The 20490-nt window shown below is 43.2% G+C and overlaps 1 protein-coding gene across 1 annotated transcript in view; it reads right to left on the bottom strand.

Moving 5' to 3' along the window:
• Positions 1–20490, bottom strand: part of naaladl2 (N-acetylated alpha-linked acidic dipeptidase like 2) — a 290768-nt gene that overhangs the window by 142190 nt on the left and 128088 nt on the right. Inside the window, exon 5 of the mRNA XM_014216734.2 lies at positions 12822–12972. Within this exon, the coding sequence (XP_014072209.1) occupies positions 12822–12972 (151 nt within the window). The remainder of the gene's footprint in view (positions 1–12821; positions 12973–20490) is intronic.

Here is a 20490-nt window from a genome sequence, read left to right as displayed (position 1 = left end):
ACAAGGCTGGAATGGGCTACAAGACCATCGCCAAGCAGCATGGTGAGAAGGTGACAACATTTGTTGCGATTATTCGCAAATGGAAAAAACACAAAAGAACTGTCAATATCCCTCGGCCTAGGGCTCCATGCAAGATCTACTGTTGTCACCTTCTCACCAAGCTGCTTGGCGATGGTCTTGTAGCCCATTCCAGCCTTGTGTAGGTCTACAATCTTGTCCCTGACATCCTTGGAGAGCTCTTTGGTCTTGGCCATGGTGGAGAGTTTGGAATCTGATTGATTGATTGCTTCTGTGGACAGGTGTCTTTTATACAGGTAACAAACTGTGATTAGGAGCACTCCCTTTAAGAGTGTGCTCCTAATCTCAGCTCGTTACCTGTATAAAAGACACCTGGGAGCCTGAAATCTTTCTGATTGAGAGGGGGTCAAATACTTATTTCCCTCATTAAAATGCAAATCAATTTATAACATTTTTGACATGCGTTTTTCTGGATATTTTTGTTGTTATTCTGTCTCTCACTGTTCAAATAAACCTACCATTAAAATTATAGACTGATCATTTCTTTGTCAGTGGGCAAACGTTCAAAATCAGCAGGCGATCAAATACTTTTTTCCCCTCACTGTATTTGCATATCGTTACAACACTGTATATAGACATAATGACATTTAAAATGTCTTCATTCTTTTGGAAGTGTGAAGTTTGCCGTTTTGTTTATTATCTATTTCATATGTAAACATACGTTTCCCATGCCAATAAAGCCCCTTAAAACCTGTTAGGGCTAGGGGGCATTATTGACACGGCCGGATAAAAAACGTACCCGATTTAATCTGGTTACTACTCCTGCCCAGTAACTAGAATATGCATATAATTATTGGCTTTGGATAGAAAACACCCTAAAGTTTCTAAAACTGTTTGAATGGTGTCTGTGAGTATAACAGAACTCAAATGGCAGGCCAAAACCTGAGAAGATTCCATGCAGGAAGTGGCCTGTCTGACAAGTTGTGTTTCATCTTGGCTCTTTTTATTGAAGACTGAGGATCTTTGCTCTAACGTGACACTTCCTACGGCTCCCATAGGCTCTCAGAGCCCGGCAAAAAGCTGAACGATATCGAGGCAGCCTCTGGCTGAAACACATTATCGCTTTTGACAAGTGGCCGATCAGAGTACTATGGGCTTAGGCGCGTGCCCGAGTCGACCCCATGCTTTATTTTCTTTCGTCTGTTTACCTAAACGCAGATTCCCGGTCGGAATATTATCGCTTTTTTATGAGAAAAATGGCATAAAAATTGATTTTAAACAGCGGTTGACATGCTTCGAAGTACGGTAATGGAATATTTAGAATTTTTTTGTCACGAATTGTGCCATGCTCGTCACCCTTATTTACTCTTTCGGATAGTGTCTTGAACGCACAAACAAAACGCCGCTGTTTGGATATAACTATGCATTATTTTGAACCAAACCAACATTTGTTATTGAAGTAGAAGTCCTGGGAGTGCATTCAGACGAAGACAGCAAAGGTAATAACATTTTTCTTATAGTAAATCTGACTTTGGTGAGTGCTAAACTTACTGGGTGTCTAAATAGCTAGCCCTGTGATGTCGGGCTATCTACTGAGAATATTGCAAAATGTGCTTTCACCGAAAAGCTATTTTAAAATCGGACATATCGAGTGTATAGAGGAGTTCTGTATCTATAATTCTTAAAATAATTGTTATGCTTTTTGTGAACGTTTATCGTGAGTAATTTAGTAAATTCACCGGCAGTGTTCGGTGGGAATGCTAGTCACATGCTAGTCACATGCTAATGTAAAAAGCTGGTTTTTGATATAAATATGAACTTGATTGAACAAAACATGCATGTATTGTATAACATAATGTCCTAGGGTTGTCATCTGATGAAGATCATCAAAGGTTAGTGCTGCATTTAGCTGTGGTTTGGGTTTATGTGTCATTATATGCTAGCTTGAAAAATGGGTGTTTGATTATTTCTGGCTGGGTACTCTGCTGACATAATCTAATGTTTTGCTTTCGTTGTAAAGCCTTTTTGAAATCGGACAGTGTGGTTAGATTAACGAGAGTCTTGTCTTTAAAATGGTGTAAAATAGTCATATGTTTGAAAAATTGAAGTTTTTGCATTTTTGAGGTTTTTGAATAACGCGCCATGGGATTACACTGGCTGTTGAGTAGGTGGGACGCAAGCGTCCCACCTAGCCCATAGAGGTTAAATTGAAATTGAATTAGAGAAAGAGAGAAAGCGAGAGAGAATAAAGGGGAAAATAAAGAGCTGGAGTAGGGGGCAAACACATTGAGAGAAGACATTGAGTTTGTTGCTCCCCTCCTTTGCATGGTAATGAGGTGAAGTTGTTCCAGCAGCAGTCAGCAGCACCTCAGAGTAAAATGAGGGTCAGTACACAGCCACTTGAGGGGAACAAATTCACAGCAGGGCGTTAGAGAAGTAGAAGGCGGCCTCAGCACTGTCTGACACAGAGCAGAGTAGAGGATCCCCAGCCCTCCCCAGGCAGAGTGGATGAGAGGGGGATGAGAGGGTGGCAGAGTGGTGCGGTGCTCATGCCAAGGCTGAGAATAGTGGTGACCTTCTGGAGGCTTCTCTTTCTCCCTCTCATTAAATGCATAACAAGACACCCGCATGTGTGAAGAAATTTCGATTTTCTATGCCTGTTGTGCTTTGTGAAACTGTCCAGAGCTGATCCACTTCCAAGATGTGGCTGAGCAGCATTACCTGGTGAACAGCGTATGTCTGTCTATTTCTGTCTGTACCCCAGGGATAGCTGTTCAGTCCAAAACAGCTGCTGCTCAAACCCCCTCTGGACACGTCTCTAATACATACACAGCATGTCTACCTTCTGTTACAGTAAACATCTTATTGAGATTAATTGAAAATTCACTGATATGCTCAATCTAATTTATTACCTTCTTTACCTTTGAAGCTTACATGCTAAGGGGCTTTTGTACTAACGGTAAGGTGATATCTCATAAATTAACATCAGTAAAAACAGGTCCCACATGGAGCTGTGTATGTACAGTAGTTATCTTTACATTCATGTGCTGTATGTCAACATGTACGCTATTTTCTGCTGTATGCGTAGATGATCACAACCATGATTAATACCAAAACTGCTGCATGTATAACTCATGAGAGAGTAACTTGGGAAATGGAATGGAAATGAGATGGGAGCAGCAGCATCAGAAAAGTTGATAGCTTGTATAGGCATAGTTGTTGGGTCTTAATGTGACAATACAAACATGGCAGCGGCCAGTGTCATTTCACTAACTTGCTTGTAGTCCTCATATTCTTGACTACATTGTTATTGAACTCAAACAGTGAGTCACCGGAGAAATCAAGCAGCATTTCCATAATGTTTTTGACTGAGCTCCACACCGCTATCCCAGGTAAAATATACACAGTGTGGTACTTGCTTGTCTATTCATTCCTATAAGCATCGTATGGTGGCTGTGGAAGAGAAGCCAATTTGAAGCTTGAATGCACATTCAATGCTCATTGGTTTAACACTGGAATGGAGCTAAGAAAGGAAAGCTAGACACTGTGAACCAGGGATTGCCCTTAGGAAATATTATGTCCAGTGAAGTCCAGTGCAACCCCACATCCACTCTAGTGCATTTATGAGTCATAGACAAGTACGCACACCCACACACACGTACATTCATATCCATTGACAGGTTTCTAATGGCCATGACCTGTCACGGCAGCAGATACTGTAGATCTGAAGATGTATTAGGTTGAGAAGGACTGGGAATGTCAGTGGAGTTCATGAAGATTTTACACCTAAAACAAAACATTATCTCCGCGCTCCTAGGCAAAGCGCTGAAAATTACATATGGGATGAATTATCCAAAACACAACACTTGTCACGCCCTGACCTTAGAGCCTTTTTTATTCTCTATTTTGTTAGGTCAGGGTGTGACTTGGGTGGGCATATCTAGGTTTCTATTTCTTTGTTGGCCTAGTATGGTTCCCAATCAGAGGCAGCTGTTTATCGTTGTCTCTGATTGGGGATCATACTTAGGCAGCCCTTTTTCCCACCTGTGATTGTGGGATTGTGTTTGTGTGTAGTTGCTTTCTGCACTGCATATAGCTTTATGGTCGTGTTTGTATTTTGTTGTTTTTTCCAGTGTCATTTTTATTAAAAGTAAAATGTACGCCTACCACGCTGCACCTTGGTCCAGTTCTTCAGACGAATGTAACAGAAGATCCCACCACCAAAGGACCAAGCAGCGTGGCATGGAGGAGCCGACATCCTGGACATGGGAGGATATCCTGGACGGTAAGGGATTCTGGATGTGGGAAGAGATCCAGGCCGGAAAGGATCACCATCCATGGGAGCAGACGGAGGCAGCGAGAGAGGAACGGCGAGGAAAACAGGAATCAAGGAGACGACGGAAGCCCGAGAGGCAGCCTCAAAAAAAAATGGGGGGGCACACGGGGTGGCGAGCGGAGCAAAGGTGGGAACAAGAACCAACTCCCTGTAGTTACGATGAGGAGTTGGTCACGGTTCAGATACCATGTTTTCCGGTTCTGTGCACCGTGCTTCCAGTGCGCACCATTAGCCCGGTGCGTTCTGTGCCTGCTTTCAGGAGTTGCCGTGCTAAGGTGAGCATCTGTCCAGGATGGATTGTTCCGGCTCAGCGGTCCTGGTCTCCAGTGCGTCTCCTCGGCCCAGGATATCCTGCGCCAGCTCTACGCACAGTATCCCCAGTTCACCAGCACAACCCAGTGCAGCCTGTGCCAGCTCCCCGTACTTGCCGTGCTACAGGGTGTATTCAGCCAGGACACGTTGTGCCAGCTCTACGCTCCAGACCTCCAGTTTGCCTCCACGGCCCAGTGTATCCTGCGCCAGCTCTACGCACTATGCCTCCAGTGCGCCTTCACAGCCCAGTGCGTCCTGTGCCAGCTCTCAACACCTACCAAGCTAAAGTGGGTATCCAGCCAGGACGCGTTGTGCCAGCTCCACGCACCCGGCCTCCAGTGCATCTCTCCAGCCCGGTGCGTCCTGTGCCAGTTCCATGCACTCGGCCTCCAGCGACGGTCCCTGGCCCAAAGCCTCCAGCGACGATCCATGGCCCGAAGCCTCCAGCGGTGATCCATGGCCCGACACCTCCAGTGGTGATCCATGGCCCGACGCCTCCAGTGGTGATCCAGGGCATGACGCCTCCAGTGGAGATCTAGGGCACGAAGCCTCCAGCGACGGTCTGCAGTCCAGAGCCTCCAGCGACGGTCGGCAGTCCAGAGCCTCCAGCGGGGGTTCCCAGTCCAGAGCCTCCGGCGATGATCCACGGTCCGGTTCCTCCAGGCGACGATCCACGGTCCGGAGCCTCCGGCGACGATCCACGGTCCGGAGCCTCCGGCGACGATCCACGGTCCGGTTCCACGGAAGTGGGGGGAGCCTCAAGCGAAGCGGGGTCTGCGTCCCGCACCGGAGACTCCACCGAGAGGAGATGCCACCCGGACCCTCCCCTATAGGTTCAGGTTTGCGGCCGGAGTCCGCACCTTTGGGGGGGTACTGTCACGCCCTGACCTTAGAGTCTTTTTTATTCTCTATTTTGTTAGGTCAGGGTGTGACTTGGGTGGGCATATCTAGGTTTCTATTTCTTTGTTGGCCTAGTATGGTTCCCAATCAGAGGCAGCTGTTTATCATTGTCTCTGATTGGGGATCATACTTAGGCAGCCCTTTTTCCCACCTGTGATTGTGGGATCGTGTTTGTGTGTAGTTGCTTTCTGCACTGCATATAGCTTTACGTTCATTTTTGTATTTTGTTGTTTTTTCCGGTGTCATTTTTATTAAAAGTAAAATGTACGCCTACCACGCTGCACCTTGGTCCAGTTCTTCAGACGATCGTAACAACACTGTGTGCACCTACTATCAATTTGCTTCACAACTCCAACCATGTGAATGCTGTTTGTACATTTGGGGTGAGGAAAAGGATATTTGGTGTTTACATATCCAACTATCCTCTGCATTAGATTTAGATATAAACCGTGGATAGAATAGTGGGAATCTGTGAACATATGCTATCCCATTTGAAAACTAATCCACTTATATCTGTAGGAGGCATTAATAAATCAAAGAGAAAGCTTTTAAAGCTTTAACCCCCATGCATTATGCAACTCAAACACATGCAAATGCACTGCTGTGACACTCCATTGTAAGCATTGTTTCATTAAAAAGGCAATTAGGCATAATGAAGCTCACAACCCACTTAAAAATAAAACTATAAGAGGGTGTCCGACTGAATTTATATGGTCTCGCAATCACCTTGATGCAAGTAATAAACCATTCGCTTGGTGTGAGGTCCAGTTATCACTCAAAAGTAAATACAAATTTAAAGGCCCAATTCAGCCGTTTTTATCTCAATATCAAAACATTTCTGGGTAGCAATTAAGTACCTTACTGTGATTATTTTCAATTAAAATGGTCAAAAAGAAACAAAAATAGATTCTTAGCAAGAGCAATTTCTCAAGCAGCAATTTTACAAGGATTGTCTGCGAGTGGTCTGAGTGGGGAGGGGAAAACTGAAAACTACCTGTTATTGGCAGAGAGGTTTGGAACTCTTTCTTTTTGGTCTATTAACTAGGCAGGCTAAAACCCCATCCCACCAAAACAGGCTGACATTTATTTTCAGACAGCTCTTACACTAAAATGGCATTATCATAATTTTTACAATTTCACAGTATTATTCCAACCTCATCATGCTCTCTAAGGCACTGCATCTCAGTTCAAGAGGCGTCACTGTAGTTCCTGGTTTGAATCCAGGCTGCATCACATCTGGCTGTGATTGGGAGTCCCATAAGGCGGCACACAATTGACCCAGCGTTGTCCAGGTTTGGCCGGGGTAGACTGTCATTGTAAATAAGAATTTGTTCTTAACTGACTTGCCTAGTTAAATAAAGGTAAAATAAAATTGAGGAAAATCATGTTTTTGACTGTACTGGGCCTTTGAAACTACAAATTGTCAATATGTTCTGCAACTTATCATCCCAATCCTTGGCTGTGGTTAGTAGAGAAAGAAGTAAGAGTAGCTCGGATGAGAGAGCCACACCAGGGGAAGAGATGAGACACATTGTGATGGCCATGAGTGACATTGCATGGAGGACGTGTACCTCCCAGATAGCGATGGCAGCCATTTGTTCATTAAAGCATCAAACATTCGTCCCATAGCAGCTGCCTATTTAAATAAATATGCAAATTACTACATTTCTATTCAAAGGCTTCTTTTGACTTCAACAAGGTTTCTAAATAACCCAAGGGACACAATTCTTTCCATGTGAATAGACCCACCTGTCAGCGACTTGAAATTAACATGTAAAAATTGTTTGAAGTTCCCACTTGTTCGGTGCTACTATCTTTCTCTCAGATATGGTGGTGAGGAGGATGAGAGAGTAGAGAGGGAACATCATCTTCACTTTAAAGGTTAATGCAATTATGCGATCAGTCCCCCCTCTCCCCAAAAGCACAGCAGTCAACTAATAAAGAGCGTGGGTCTTTAATGCACACAGCCGTTTTAATGGCCTGCAGCAGTCATCATTTGGTAAACAGAGCTGGAAAATTCATCCAAACCGAACAACATAAATAACATGGCAACTGAATCAAATGGATGAGGAAATTGCTACAGCTTGGCAAAAGACAAGACGCTTCAGATAAAAATGTCTAAACCAATTATTGCCTCACTTGCATATAAATATTCAGGTGGCCGCAGTAGCCTTTCTGGTTTTTGTTTTGTTTTTCTACCCAGTCATCAGTTCAGTTCATGGAAAAGCTCTTGGAATAAATGTAAAAATATATCCCTTTCAAACACAGGAACAGTCTGAATGGGTAGAAATTCTCTGTGTATTTGGTTCACAGCCAAGCTGTTAAGAGTGAAAGGTTGCTGGTTCGAATGAGCTGACTAGGTGAAAAATCTGAGCAAGGCCTTTAACCCTAATTGCTCCTGGAAGTTGCCCTAGATAAGAGCATCTGCTACATGACTAAATGTAAACACGAGTGTACAAAACATTAAGAACACCTTCCTAATACTCAGTTGCACCCCCCTCCTTTTGCCCTCAGAACAGACTCAATTCGTCGGGGCATGGACTCTACGAGGTGTCGAAAGCATTCCACAGGGATGCTGGCCCATGTTGACCCCAATACTTCCCACAGCTTCTCAGAGTGTCAAGTGTGCTGGATGTCCTTTGGGTGGTGGACCATTCTTGATACACACGGGAAACTGTTGAAGAATACAGCAGCATTGCCATTCATGACACACTCAAACCGGTGCGCCTGGCACCTACTACCATACCCCCTTCAAAGGCACTTCAATATTTTGTCTTGCCCATTCACCCTCTGTATGGTAAAAATACACAATCCATGTCTGAAGGCTGAAAAAATATTATTTAACCTGTCTCCTCCCCTTCATTTACACTAATTGAAGTGGATTTAAAAAGTGACATCAATAAAGGATTATAGCCTAGTGGTTAGAGCGTTGGACTAGTAACAAAAAGGTTGCAAGATCTAATCCCTGAGCTGACAAGGTAAAAATGACGTTCTGCCCCTGAACAAGGCAGTTAACCCACTGTTCCTAGGCTGTCATTGAAAATAAGAATTTGTTCATAACTGACTTGCCTAGTTAAATAAAAGTAAAATTTAAAAAAAGTGGATTCACCTGGTCAGACTATGTCATGGAAAGGGCAGGTACTCCTAATGTTTTGTACAGTCAGTATAAATGTAGGTGTGCTCTGCACACAACCTTTGCCCTCAGAACACAGCCAAGCCATGGATATCAAAGCTCAACTACAACTCTCAGTACAGGGATGGATTCCATGCCAGTGTAATGTAAAGCAGCCTAGGAACACCTGCTGTACATATCTAAGCAAACACAATTTGCTTGGTGGGTCTTGGCAGATACGTCTCAATTTCCCTCCCTACACATACTCCCTCTGTGTGAGCAACCGCTGCTTTCACATTCAGGGGTAAACTGAGAAACAGCGTGTTTCAAAAGACAGTGCTTTGATTTACTTTGCCTTTCCCAGCAGGCAATGTGACAATACAGCACAGCGATAATACTACAAGGATTTCTCTAATAAAAAATCAACACACAGACTGCTGATATGCCAAATGATGAATAATGAACTACGGAATCAAAGCAAAAAGAGAAAATGACAAGTATTGAATACCACTAGTCTATTGATTCATGAATATTTAATTACTTGCTGTGGCTATTCAAGGACAAATAGATGGCTGTAACATTAGGCCTAAGCCCTATTTTTTTTAATCTGCATTACAAAATATGGACCAAATAAAGGTTTATATTCAAATTATTTATACCTTTTTTTATCTGCTCAAAACTTTTATTATGGTATTTATTTTATGGAAGACAGCATCCCACAGGGCAAAAATTGGTTGAATCAACGTTATTTCCATGTCATAAAAAAAAATCTATGTGATGATGTTGAATCAACGTAGAAAACTGATTCGCAAAAAGTCATCAACGTAAGCGAATTTAGTGATTTTTTTCACCCAACTTTTAACCTGAATCCAATGACATGGTGACATTTGTTGTTGATTTCACAATGAATTCACATTGGTTGACAACTCAACCAAATCTAAATCAAAACTAGACGTTGGAATGACGTCTGTGACCAGTGGGATGGCTGTAAGGAGTAGTAAAGTGTCCTCTCCCATCACTTGCTCATCTTACAGGTGGTGCACTGGGATGCAGCAACCGGTGGTAATGGTGAAAGTGCAGACATCCAACATCTGTACAGGCATCTGTTAGCAGCCTCATCTGTGTCCTGCCACCGTGTTACCCAGACCCTTAGCAGGACAAAGGTACTTCAACAGTAATGACGCGTCCCCAACGAGCAGCCAGCCAGGGCAGGCAGGCCAGGAGGCTGAGGCTAGATAGAAAGGGAGCCAGGGAAGACCACAGTCATGTGGTGAGGATTTAACTACAGTAGACCAGGAGACCAGGATCATGGACAGCGACTCACTGCTGTGATTTAGATTCTGGCCAGCCTACATTACTAACACAAATCAACTGAGTAAAGAAACTATTCTCTATTATCATGGAAACAATCATATCGTCATTATGCATTATGCAGCTACGAAGAAAAGGCAGGGAAGAAGCTGCATGCTCTTAATGGCATTTTAATGCTTATTGAATCAATTCTCCTCTTCTCTGGTTTCTGAGACGAGTATTTTAATGATAGAATGCTAGTCACGTGAGGCCTTTGCTAGCTGCAGGTGTTGACACTGGAGTCGTTACTATCGATAATGATATGAGACATTAAAGACAGGTTGGTGTGTAATGATAAGCCACATGCTGGTCGGCATGCTGAGTGCTAGACATCTGAAGTGATTACTAAAGATGATGACACAGGCCCCCCAGTGACAGGCTGAAGTGAGAGTGATGATAGAGTCTAGAGAGGGGAGTGAATTTGCCTCACACTAACACGGCAGCCATGTCTTGTTCACGTGATACGAGACTGGAAAGGAGGGTCCAAGAGCCTCTGCTTTCTGTACCAGTGACAAGCGTTAAGAACAGAATCATGCACAAAATAATATATGCAGTATTATCATTATGTTTATATCAATTTCTGAGGGATTTATAATATATATCTTAGATATTGTTATTGTTGACTTGGACATTCTCTTGGCTTTACAGTTTCAGCTTCCTCTAACTCAGTTCCTACTAATCCTAGACCTCATTGTCAAGTCATTATCTGAAAACAAACAAAGCAACTTTTGAATGCCTTATCTATTCAATCTCTCTAACTCTCTCCCTGGTTGTGCTCTACCTGACACAAATACACACAAACCCACGCATGCAGACACACACCATACAGTTGAAGTCAGGTTGGAGTCATTAAAACTCGTTTTTCAACCACTCCACAAATGTCTAGTTAACAAATTATAGTTTTGTATCACAATTCCAGTGGGTCAGAAGTTTACATACACTAAGTTGACCGTGTCTTTAAACAGCTTGGAATATTCCAGAAAATTATGTCATGGCTTTAGAAGCTTCTGATAGTCTAATTGACCTCATTTGAGTGAATTAGAGGTGTACCTGTGGATGTATTTCAAGGACTAACTTCAAACTCAGTGCCTCTTTGCTTGACATCATGGGAAAATCAAAAGAAATCAGCCAAGACCTCCACAAAAAATTGTAGACCTCCACAATTCTGCTTCATCCTTGGGTGCAATTTCCAAACGCCTGAAGGTACCACGTTCATCTGTACAAACAATAGTACGCAAGTATAAACACCATGGGACCACGCAGCTGTCATACCGCTCAGGAAGAAGACACGTTCTGTCTCCTAGAGATGAACGTACTTTGGTGCGAAAAGTGCAAATCAATCCCAGATCAACAGCAAAGGACCTTGTGAAGATGTTGGAGGAAACAAGTACAAAAGTATCTATATCCACAGTAAAACAGGTCCTATATCGACATAACCTGAAAGGCCGCTCAGCAAGGAAGAAGCCACTGCTCCAAAACCGCCATAAAAAGCCAGACTACGGTTTGCAACTGCACATGGGGACAAAGATCGTATTTTTTGGAGAAATGTCCTCTGGTCTGATGAAACAAAAATAGAACTGTTTGGCCATAATGTTATTGTTATGTTTGGAGGAAAAGGGGGGGGGGGGGGGCTTGCAAGCCGAAGAACACCATCCCAACTGTGAAGCACGGGTGTGGCAGCATCATGTTTTGGGGGTGCTTTTCTGCAGGAGGGACTGGTGCACTTCACAAGAGAGATGGCATCATGAGGTAGGAAAATGATGTGGATATATTGAAGCAACATCTCAAGACATCAGTCAGGAAGTTAAAGCTTGGTCGCAAATGGGTCTTCCAAATGGACAATGACCCCAAGCATACTTCCAAAGTTGTGGAAAAAAGGCTTAAGGACAACAAAGTCAAGGTATTGGAGTGGCCATCACAATGCCCTGACCTCAATCCTATTGAAAATTTGTGGGCAGAACTGAAAAGGCGTGTGTGAGCAAGGAGGCCTACAAACCTGACTCAGTTACACCAGCTCTGTCAGGAGGAATGGGCCAAAATTCACCCAACTTATTGTTTGAAGCTTGTGGAAGGCTACCCAAAACGTTTGACCCAAGTTAAACAATTTAAAGGCAATGCTACCAAATACTAATTGAGTGTATGTAAACTTCTGACCCACTGGGAATGCAATGAAAGAAATAAAAGCTTAAATAAATAATTCTCTCTACTATTATTCTGACATTTCACATTCTTAAAATAAAGTGGCGATCCTAACTGACCTACGACAGGGAATTTGTAATAGGATTAAATGTCAGGAATTGTGAAAAACTGAGTTTAAATGTATTTGGCTAAGGTGTATGTAAACTTCCGACTTCAACTGTATATTATCAACACAGAGGGCCTCTGAGGACTTTGTGCACTCATTAGACCTTCAAATTCGGCACAAGATGCCGCAGCATCTAAAGAGGAAACATAAGAGAGGGAATACAGAGGAGCTCCTATTAAAATAAGAAGGATGTACTGTGTACAACTCAACTCTGGACCTCGAAGCCAGTTCCACTGCGTTTTTTCATTGTTCCCCACTAATCAGGGACTGATTTAGACCTGGGACACCAGGTGGGTGCAATTAATTATCAGGTAGAACAGAAAACCAGCAGGCTCCAGACCTCATAGGATAAGAGTTGAATACCCATGGTGTAGAGGATGGGGTGTTCTGTGGTCACTCTCTGAACTGTGTGACAGTCATGACTGATTGATTCACCTCATACTGATCCAGGATCATCTGCAGAGAGACGGTACATTACACTCACTCACCAATACTGGGGTATCCAGGGGTGGAGGGGTCTCCCCCAGGGTTCAGGGTGACCCCAAAGGCTTTGTGCCACAGACTCTGGTCACTGGGGCTGTCACAGGGGTCCATGTAGAGGAGTACACCCCCAAAACCCATCTCTGCCAGGAAGGAAATCTGTGGAGAGAAATATACACAGCAGTCTTATAAAATGGTTATATTCTACAATAGAGGCATAATAGAGTGAAACAGATTCAGTCACATACAGAAAACAGACTGACTATTATTCCTCCACACAGGCTAACCCATATCCTTAGCATCTCAATACTGTATCGCATTGACACCAAGATAGCTTTGACAGATACAAACATACATTTCCATGCACATCAATGTGGACAGTGCCCTAGAGATGGAGCTATAGCACTGAAATGCATTGATCATATAACCCGGATGCTGGAGGAGAGTGGCACATTACTTTAAGGGAGCAGGTATGTGGAAATGTAGTTTAAACCAGAGGTCATCTGTGACATTTGATGTACAGAAGGAATAACAGTAACACCCAGAATAAAATATTCACTAGGACATGTGCACATACTCATGTACATGCACACACGGTCCCGTGTGGCTCAGTTGGTAGAGCATGGTGTTTGCAACACCAGGATTGTGGGTTCGATTCCCATGGGGGACCAGAACGGAGAAAAAAAAAATGGTGAAACGTATGCATTCACTACTGTAAGTCGCTCTGGATAAGAGCGTCTGCTAAATGACTGAAATGTAAATGTGCATGCACGTATCGGAAATATGTTTGCTATTTTCTCAGAAGGAATTATGAGCGCAATAGCTGGCTGTGGTGCAAAAGGGCTAGGTTTTGATGAATAAATAAATTGTATGTGTGACGAGGGCTTGGCAACTCACTGGCCGATCAACGCGTTTCATGGCTTAATACTGCAAGCCTTTGTCTCAAGCTCTGTAGGTTGTTGACGGCCATTGCATTGTCATATACGGCAGGGGGCACAAAATATTATTGTCCTAGTATATTGTGGATTGATACAATACAGTTTATTAAATAGCATTGGCTACAGTAAGGACAAATAACAACAGTAAAAAAAAACGATGTTTGCTCAATATGTTTGGAGTGTTGACAGTCAACATAGTTGCAATTGGATCAATGAGGATAGGCCTATACATGTCTTTACGCATTGCACTTCTCCTCAAATAAAACATACTAGGTTCCCGTAAATGTAATTGGATATGTGATGTACGTTCTCAATACGCAGGATATACAGTTGAAAACTGAAGTTTACACACACCTTAGCCAAATACATTTAAACTCAGTTTTCACAATTCCTGACATTTAATCCAAGTAAAAATACCCTGTCTTAGGTCAGTTAGGATCACCACTTTATTTTAAGTATGTGAAATGTCAGAAAAATAGTAGAGAGAAATATTTATTTCAGCTTTTATTTCTTTCATCACATTCCCAGTGGGTCAGAAGTTTACATACACTCAATTAGTACTTGGTAGCATTGCCTTTAAATTGTTTAACTTGGGTCAAACGTTTCGGGAAGCCTTCCGTAAGCTTCCCACAATAAGTTGGGTGAATGTTGGCCCATTCCTCCGGACAGAGCTGGTGTAACTGAATCAGATTTGTAGGTCTCCTTGCTCGCATAAAGCTTTTTCAGTTCTGCCCACAAATTTTCTATGGGATTGAGGTCAGGGCTTTGTGATGGCCACTCCAATACCTTGACTTTGTTGTCCTTAAGCCATTTTACCACAACTTTGGAAGTATGCTTGGGGTCATTGTCCATTTGGAAGACCTATTTGCAACCAAGTTTTAACTTCTTGACTGATGTCTTGAGATGTTGCTTCAATATATCCACATCATTTTCCTACCTCATGATGCCTGCCATCTATTTTGTGAAGTGCACCAGTCCTTGCTGAGCGGCCTTTCAGGTTATGTCGATACAGGACTCGTTTTACTGTGGATATAGATACTTTTGTACCTGTTTCCTTCAGCATCTTCACAAGGTCCTTTGCTATTCTTCTGGGATTGATTTGCACTTTTCGCACCAAAGTACGTTCATCTCTAGGAGACAGAAAGCGTCTCCTTCCTGAACGGTATGACGGCTGTGTGGTCCCATGGTGTTTATACTTGCGTGCTATTGTTTCTACAGATGAACGTGGTACCTTCAGGCGTTTGGAAATTGCTCCCAAGGATGAACCAGACTTGTGGAGGTCTACAATTTTTAGTGGAGGTCTTTGCTGATTTCTTTAGATTTTCCTATGATGTCAAGAAAGAGGCACTGAGTTTGAAGGTAGGCCTTGAAATACATTCACAGGTAAACCTCCAATTGACTCAAATTATGCCAATTAGACTATAAGAAGCTTCTAAAGCCATTACATCATTTTCTGGAGTTTTCCAAACTGTTTAGAGGCACAGTCAACTTAGTGTATGTAAACTCCTGACCCACTGGAATTGTGATACAGTGAATTATAAGTGAAATAATCTGTATATAAACAATTGTTGGAAAAATGACTTGTGTCATGCACAAAGTAGATGTCCTAACCGACTTGCCAAAACTATAGTTTCTTAACAAGAAATTTGTGGAGTGGTTGAAAAACGAGTTTTAATGACTCCAAACTAAGTGTATGTAAACTTCCGACTTCAACTGTAGCCTAGGCCTACCATTATCCATTGATATAGCGTTATAGGACTGAATAATTTTAATATGTTTAGTGGAGCCAGTCTTTTGTAACCGGACAAGACGTTCTCTTTTGAAATGGGGATGGATACAAGCCGAATGGGGTGTGTACTGCAGGTAAGCCTATGTGAATTGAGAATAATGCAAAAGCATGAAAACAAAAGCCTCACAAGTAGAAACATTTAGAAACCTTATGGATAGGCTACTTGGCTAATGCATGGCCAGGATAAGAAAGATACTCGAAGCATTGCTGTTGAACAGTATTGCTGTTGAACAGCATTGCTCACGCACATCCAAAATAATACATTACATAGATTAAAAGGGGATGTCTGCTAACTGTTTTGCTGCTCCCAAACACTAACTTTTAATAAAGCTTTGATGATTAAGATTTATTTCAAAGCGGTCTCATGAGGAAAACCCTTTATTGATAGTCTTGACTACTTGGTAAATGCATTGGGCAGAACAAAAAATATGTTTTAATTGAGAGGAGGGGAGGCTTGGTTTTTAATAAAATGAAACGAAATGGAAAAAAACATTTGTTTTTTATGTTTCTAAATACGAGGTTTACGTGCAAAAAAAGCACATCTCTCCTGTTCCATGCGCATATGGCCCTATGAGTCATGACTGAATAGGCTACGCTTCTGCGGTCAAAATCCATGCCATAACCAACTGTGTTACTGCTAAGACCAGCTTTTGGTTGGTCTTAAATATCCCCACCAGCTCTGCCTGAAATTGGCACTTTGGCACACATTTTTAAGGACACACCTCAGATATTGCCACCCCTTCCACCTCAGCGCAAGCGAGCATATATAAGACTGATAAATTACCAATCCTGGCGCAAGGGTAGTACAATGCTGTCTTTAACAGGTTGAAATTGCCAACAAGCGTGCATTTGACAATTGCGCTGGCTTAACACCATCCGAAAATAGAGCCCATACTGTTAAAATGTGCACAGACAAGTGTTAAATCTGTAACCATGCTATATCCTATTAGAAGATTGTATTGCATATGTACTTAATATACACTGTAGGAAAATTGCATATCATGTCATGTCACTGTCCCGTTCACTGTCCCCTTTCATCAGGTTATTTAGGTCTGCACAGAGCCAAGGCATTCTATCTGCCCTTCCTATCTGTCTACAGACATGTGTACATCGATACTTGTAGTAGCATAAAAACAGACTGTAGTCCGCTACCAGGGAAATGTTAGCAGGGCAAACTCTATCTAGTTGCTGACATAGAGTAGTATCCATTTCTGCATGGATCTGGAAACGCTTGACTTGTGGGGGTAGAGAAATCAGTGACAGACATAAGGTTTGAAATCCTTGTTGGCATTGTAATACCTGCTCATGAATCACAGAGGCCTCTGGCTAAATGGCAACAACCTCTAACACCTTGTGTGCTGAGAGAGAAAACAGAGAGTGCTTCGGCAACATGACAACCTGATGAGGGCATGTGTGGGTGATAAAAGCTTTTTAATTGCAAAAGTAGTGTCTTTGTTCTTATGACTATGGATGGATCAAAAGCAAGCGAGTCTACGATGCATTATGAACAGGGTCTTCATAGGTAGAGTTAGCTTATATTTTGTTAATTCTAGAGACTATCCATAGCCATTCTTTTTCATCCAGCACCTGTCCTTCAAGAGAAAGGAGCATGACATTTGACTTATACAAACAAACATAAGTTAAACATAAGTTTTCTATTTAGTCTCCTCCATCTCTACTAATCTTAATCTCTACTAACCTTTTTTTTCTATTAATAATGTAAAATTAACAGCTGTACAGAAAAATGTCTATCCGCATGTTAAATGTGCAACCAGACGGGAAAAAACATTAGAGACCACCTTTACTCCACACACAGAGACGCATACAAAGCTCTCCCTCACCCTTCATTTGGCAAATCAGACCATAACTCCATCCTCCTGATTCCTGCTTACAAGCAAATATTAAAGCAGGAAGCACCAGTGACTCGATCTATAAAAAAGTGGTCAGATGAAGCAGATGCTAAACTACAGGACTATTTTGCTAGCACAGACTGGAATATGTTCTGGGATTCTTCCGATGGCATTAGGAAGTACACCACATCAGTCACTGGCTTCATCAATAAGTGCATCGAGGACGTCGTCCCCACAGTGACGGTACATACGTACATACCCCAACCAGAAGCCATGGATTACAGGCAACATTCTCACTAAGCTAAAGGGTAGAGCTGACGCTTCAAGGAGCGTGACTCTAACCCGGCAGCTGATAAGAAATTCCGCTATGCTCTCTGACGAACCATCAAATAGGCAAAGCATCAATACAGGACTAAGATCGAATCGTACTACACCGGCTCCGACGCTCGTCGTATGTTGCAGGGCTTGTCAACTCTTACAAACACAAAGGGAAGCACATCCGAGAGCTGTCCAGTGACACGAGCCTACCAGACGAGCTAAATAACTTCTATGATCTTTTCTAGCCAAGTAACACTGAAACATGCATGAGAACATCAGCTGTTCCGGATGACAGTGTGATCACGCTCTCCGCAGCCGATGTGAGTAAGACCTTTAAACAGGTCAACATTCACAAGGCCGCTGGACGAGACGGATTACCAGGACGTATACTTTGAGAATGCGCTGACCAACTGGCAAGTGTCTTCACTGACATGTTCATCCTCTCCCTGTCTGAGTCTGTAATACCAACATGTTTCAAGCAGACCACCATAGTCCCTGTGCCCAAGAACACTAAGGTAACCTGCCTAAATGACTACCAACCCGTAGCACTCCCGTCTGTAGCCATGCTTTGAAAGGCTGTTCATGGCTCACATTAATCCCTAGACCCACTCCAATTTGCATACCACACCAACAGATTCACAGATGATGCAATCTCTATTGCACTCCACACTGCCCTTTCCCACCTGGACAAAAGGAACACATATGTGAGAATGCGATTCATTGTCTACAGCTCAGCGTTCAACACCATAGTGCCCTCAAAGCTCATCACCAAGCTAAGGACCCTGGGACTAAACACTACCCTCTGCAACTGGATCCTCGACTTCCTGATGGGCCACCCCCAGGTGGTAAGGGTAGGTAACAACACATCCGCCACGCTGATCCTCATCACGGGGCCCCTCATGGGTGCATGCTCAGTCCCCTCCTGTACTCCCTGTTCACCCACGACTGCACGGCCAGGCACAACTCCAATACCATCATTAAGTTTGCTGATGACACAACAGTGGTAGGCCTGATCACCGACAACGATGAGACAGCCTATAGGGGGGAGGTCAGAGACCTCACCGTGTGGTGTAAGGACAACAACTTCTCCCTCAACATGATCAAGAAAAAGGAGATGATTGTGGACTACAGGAACAGGAGGACAGAGCACGCCCACAATCTCATCGACGGGGCTATAGTGGAGAAGGTTGAGAGCTTCAAGTTCCTTGGCGTCCACATCACCAACAAACTAACAAGTTCTAAGCACACCAAGACAGTTGTGAAGAGGGCACGACAAAACCTATTCCCCCTCAGGAGACTGAAAAGATTTGGCATGGGTCCTCAGATACTCAAAAGGTTTTACAGCTGCACCATCGAGAGCATCCTGACGGTTTGCATAACTACCTGGTCTGGCAACTGCTCAGCCTCTGACCGCAAGTCACTACAGAGGGTAATGCGTACGGCCCAGTACATCACCGGGGCCAAGTGTCCTGCCATCCAGGACCTCTATACCAGGCGGTGTCAGAGAAAGGCCCTAAAAATTGTCAGACTCCAGCCACCCTAGGCATAGACTGTTCTCTCTGCAACCGCACGGCAAGCGATACCGGAGTGCCAAGACTAGGTCCAAGAGGCTTCTAAACAGCTTCTACCCCCAAGCCATAAGACTCCTGAACAGCTAATCAAATGGCTACCCAGACTATTTGCACCCCCCCCCCCCCCCCACACCCCCTAACCTGCTGCTACTCTCTGTTATCATCTATGCATAGCCACTTTAATAACCTTACCCGCATGTACATAATTACCTTAACTACCTCGACACCGGTGCCCCAGGATACATTGACTCTGAACCGGTACTCCCTGTAAAAATTCTAGCCAAATGCATAGCGCACAGAATAAAAAAGGTATTGTTGGATATTATTGTTAATCTTAATCAGACAGGTTTTAACAGTTTTAGTCGAAAGTTTACATACACTAAGTTGACAGTTATTTTAAACAGCTTGGAAAATTCCAGAAAATGATGTCATGGCTTTAGAAGCTTCCGATAGGCTAATTGACATCATTTGAGTCAATTGGAGGTGTACCTGTGAATGTATTTCAAGGCCTACCTTCAAACTCAGTGCCTCTTTGCCTGACATCATGGGAAAATCAGAAGAAATCAGCCAAGACCTCAGAAAAATATTGTAGACCTCCACAAGTCTGGTTCATCCTGGGGAGAAATTTCCAAACGCCTGAAGGTTCCACGTTCATCTGTACAAACACCATGGGACCACGCAGCCGTCATACCGCTCAGGAAGGAGACGCGTTCTGTCTCCTAGAGATGAACGTACTTTGGTGCAAAAAGTGCAAATCAATCCCAGAACAAAAGCAAAGGACCTTGTAAAGATGCTGGAGGAAACAAGTACAAAAGTATCTATATCCACAGTAAAACGAGTCCTATATCGACATAACCTAAAAGGCCACTCAGCAAGGAAGAAGCCACTGCTCCAAAACTGCCATAAAATGCCAGACTACGGTTTGCAACTGCACATGGGGACAAAGATCATACTTTTTGGAGAAATGTCGTCTGGTCTGATGAAACAAAAATAGAACTGTTTGGCCATAATGACCATCGTTATGTTTGGAGGAAAAAGGGGGACGCTTGCAAGCTGAAGAACACCATTCGAACATGAAGCATGGGAGTGGCAGCATCATGTTGTGGGGGTGCTTCGCTACAGGAGGGACTGGTGCACTTCACAAAATAGATGGCATCATGAAGAGGGAAAATTAGGTGGACATATTGAAGCAACATCTCAAGACATCAGTC

The sequence above is a fragment of the Salmo salar genome, chromosome ssa10 (assembly GCF_905237065.1).
Source record: "Salmo salar chromosome ssa10, Ssal_v3.1, whole genome shotgun sequence".
NCBI classification, from domain to species: Eukaryota; Metazoa; Chordata; class Actinopteri; order Salmoniformes; family Salmonidae; genus Salmo; species Salmo salar.
The sequence above is the reverse complement of the archived record's forward strand: the minus strand, read 5'-3'. Positions and strand labels throughout refer to the sequence as shown.